Raw genomic sequence first — 3,606 nt, 5'->3', positions numbered from 1 at the left:
TAATGTAATTATGACACTTTACAGAAGATATATTAAATATTTGGTAGTCATACTTCTAGGCCAGCATGGACTGTAGGTCAAAAGTGTATCTTGACAACATTTATGGGGTAAATGAGGTGGAGGGAAGAAGCAAGTGCCAGTGAGCTGATATCATTTTCTTAGACAAATAAAATATGTAAATTGTTTAAATTTTTTCTCAGTCATCAAATAACAGCACTGTAACACACTCAAAGCATGTTTCATGGTTATTGTTTCCACCATCTCCTCAGGCTCTGCTACATTTGTTTCGCTTGCCGCTTCCCAGACAATATTCTGTTGCTGTTTATGACACATCCTTTTTCCTGCTCTCCATCTTCTTCCTCAAAAAATATTTCCTGCTTTTGGTCTCCTTCCTAGAACTACAGATTTTAGCTGCAATCACACCTTTTAGAATATATACACATATACATTTTAGGCTCTAATCCATACAAAAGGGAGAATGTGTGATCCTCTTTTCTTTCTGAAATTGGGATACCTGACAACATATAGTGCCTATAGATTAATTCAATTAGTTTTCTACTTCATCAAATGGTAATGGTAATACTTAATGTCTGTATTTTGAATAAGGTGCATTTTACTATGATCATAGAAAATTTAACATTAAGGGTCTTTAGCTTTCCAACATCTGTCCAGTGTCTTATATTTAAAGATGTGGATAGAGGTAGCTGGATACAAATGAAAACAGTCATAATTTCAGAGGTGAGATTATTGTAGCTCAGAAATATTAATGTATATTCTGAACATAGTATGAACCATTGACTTATAGATGCTTGAACTGAAACTATCTATATATTATTGAAAGCCTGATTTGTGTTTACTTCTCAACTATTTTACAAGGCAACCAAGGATTATAAAAAGTCAAAACATAACGTGTGATTCAGAATTCCATCTCATGAGTCTCTCAGAAGATCCAGACCTGCAGCCCATCCTCTTTGGACTGTTCCTGTCCATATACATGGTCACAGTGCTTGGGAACCTGCTCATCATCCTAGCTGTCAGTAATGACTCCCACCTCCACACACCTATGTACTTTTTCCTTGCCAACCTCTCCTTTGTTGACATCTGTTTTGTCTCTACCACAATCCCAAAGTTGATTGTGAACATTCAGTCACACAGTGAAGTCATCACTTGTGTAGGCTGCCTGACACAGATGTCCCTATTTATATTGTTTCTAGTTATGGATGACATGCTTTTGACTGCAATGGCCTATGACAGGTATGTGGCCATCTGTCACCCCCTGCATTATCCAGTCATTATGAAACCTCGCTTCTGTGTTTTCTTAGTTTTGGTATCTTACTTTATTAGCCTTGTTGGCTCCCAGTTGCATAATTTGATTATCTTACAATTTACCTACTTCAATAGCATAGAAATTTCTAATTTCTTTTGTCATCCTTCTCAAGTTCTTAATATTTCCTGTTCTGATACTTTTACCAAAAACATAGTGACATATTTTGTTGGTGCTATATTTGGTTTTCTTCCGGTGTCAGGAATCTTCTTTTCCTACTACAAAATATTTTCCTCCATTATGAAGATCTCTTCATCAGGTGGACAGTATAAAGCCTTCTCTACCTGTGGGTCTCACCTGTCTGTTGTCTTCTTATTTTATGGAACAGGCATTTGGGAGTATCTTGGTTCAGCTCTGTCACACTCTCCCAGCAATGGCATCATGGCCACATTAATGTACACTGTCATCACCCCTATGCTGAATCCCTTCATCTATAGCCTGAGGAACAGGGATTTTGTTAGTGCTTTGAAGAGAGTCTATAGGAAGAAAGTTTAAACTTAGGCATTGTGTCTTCATGTGGGAAATAAGTTAGGATATACTCAAACATTTAATATTTAAAACTTTCTTTAAATCCACCCTTGTATTTTTCCAGATACTTGGAATGCTAATAAATGTTACAAATTGAATGTGCTTTTTTAAAAATATAGTTATAGTAACCCTAAAAGTTAAAAACATATGTTCCTCTTATAACCTTCACTGCTTTGAATCTTCTATAGGTAAGTTGATTCTCTTTGAAACATATTTAACTTCTTGAAGTGTTACATAGTTGAACTGTTGAAACCTAACTATTTTTAGTTGAATAATTAGATTTTCTGCAACTTCTATATATTCTAAATTTCTCCATGGCTATTGAAACATTTCATGAACAACATCACTTTTTCCTAATGATATTAAATAAGTAATTATATTTCATAGTTTCTTAGAAAGGTTACCACATTTAAGTTTTCCCAATAATATAACCATGTTAACCAATATTTGTTGCTCATTATATTATTTCTTCTCTTTGTAGACCTTTTAATTTTTTCCTGAATCTAAAACTTTCAATAATCTCTACCTTGATGTTTCCTGACCCTTAGGAGCATGAGTTGTACTTTAGACACACCGACAGGAATTAGTCTCCCAAGATTATTTGACCTCTGCATTTTGACAACTGGTTTTCTTTTACAGTCCCAAATTTTCATGTGAGTTATTGATAAGGTAGTCCAACAGACTCCCCAAACAATATAGACTATTACAATCACCCTTAGTTACCTCTTAGCTTCACAATAACGTACCATTCAGTGTGGATCTGTACTCTTTTTCAGAATTAAATGCAATTCTCCTACAGTCCAATTCCTAGTAGAATTCCATATGAAGTGCACAGTCTCTCTATATTCATTGCTATTTTTTCTTTTTCCAATTATTCATCAAGATATTCTATTCTTCTCTTTCTAAATTATGTGAAGTCTCCTTTGTCTCCCTCTACAAAGTTTCCTACATTCCTCATTCAAACTGAATTCTACCCTTTTACAATAAGTTTACCACAGCAATAACCCAACTCCACATTTTTACTATTAGTTCCTACCTTATTACTGTCACCAAGTAAATACCATAGACATCTTAAGGATTATAGGATTTATTTATCCTGTGCCTTTAGAGAACACACTGCATCAAGTAAATTAATGAATGGAAGAGTTGTGCAACGCTGGGTAGGAGGTCTGTGTAGCTGTCAATATCCATATATTGGATGATTAGAAAACAGATAGTGGGATCAGAAGTAAAATAAAACTGACATGCAAACCTCAAAGGCTCATGTTGGAGAATAATCCCTTCCTACACTGTGAAGAAAGGTTACTTAGATTGGTTGAACAAAGAGCCAAATAGCCAGTAGCTAGGCAGAATTTTTTGATCAGAAAAATTGCTGGGATGAAGAAGTTGGAGTCACAAGCCAGACCTGGAGGAAGCAGGAAAATAACATGTGCAGTACAGAGTAAAGGTAATAAAGCCATGTGGCAGGGGGTAAATTAATAGACATGGGTTAATTTAAGTAATAAGAGCTAGTTAGAAACACACCTATTGGTCAAACTTTCATAATTAATAAAAAAAACTCCATGTGGTTATTTGGAAGCTGGCAGGAGGGAGAGAATAGTCTGTCTATATATGGCACCGAACATCTGGGCACACATATCCACATAAGGCCCAAGAAAGCTTTAAAAAAGTTCAGAATACAGAATCAAATGCAGATTCCTGTTGACCATGGTCTCTCAGGTAGGCTTTGTGTTAGTGGCACACAGAGGCATGGT

At 35.5% G+C, this 3,606-nt stretch overlaps 1 protein-coding gene across 1 annotated transcript; it reads left to right on the top strand.

Moving 5' to 3' along the window:
- The first annotated feature begins 895 nt into the window (after positions 1-895).
- Positions 896-1,889, top strand: LOC121823512 (olfactory receptor 7E178-like). The gene has a single exon (XM_042262898.2). It carries the CDS (start codon positions 932-934, stop codon positions 1,817-1,819), a length of 888 nt encoding a protein of 295 aa, XP_042118832.2. The 5' UTR covers positions 896-931; the 3' UTR covers positions 1,820-1,889.
- Positions 1,890-3,606: the final 1,717 nt, after the last annotated feature.

Source organism: Peromyscus maniculatus, chromosome 17 (genome assembly GCF_049852395.1).
Source record: "Peromyscus maniculatus bairdii isolate BWxNUB_F1_BW_parent chromosome 17, HU_Pman_BW_mat_3.1, whole genome shotgun sequence".
In the NCBI taxonomy this organism is placed as follows: Eukaryota; Metazoa; Chordata; class Mammalia; order Rodentia; family Cricetidae; genus Peromyscus; species Peromyscus maniculatus.
Note: the sequence above shows the minus strand (reverse complement) of the source record. Positions and strands in the feature narration are given on the sequence as shown.

What these genes read in the sequence shown, in the direction of transcription:
- LOC121823512 (XM_042262898.2), top strand. Translation starts at nt 932, where the DNA reads ATGAGTCTCTCAGAAGATCCAGACCTGCAGCCCATCCTCTTTGGACTG.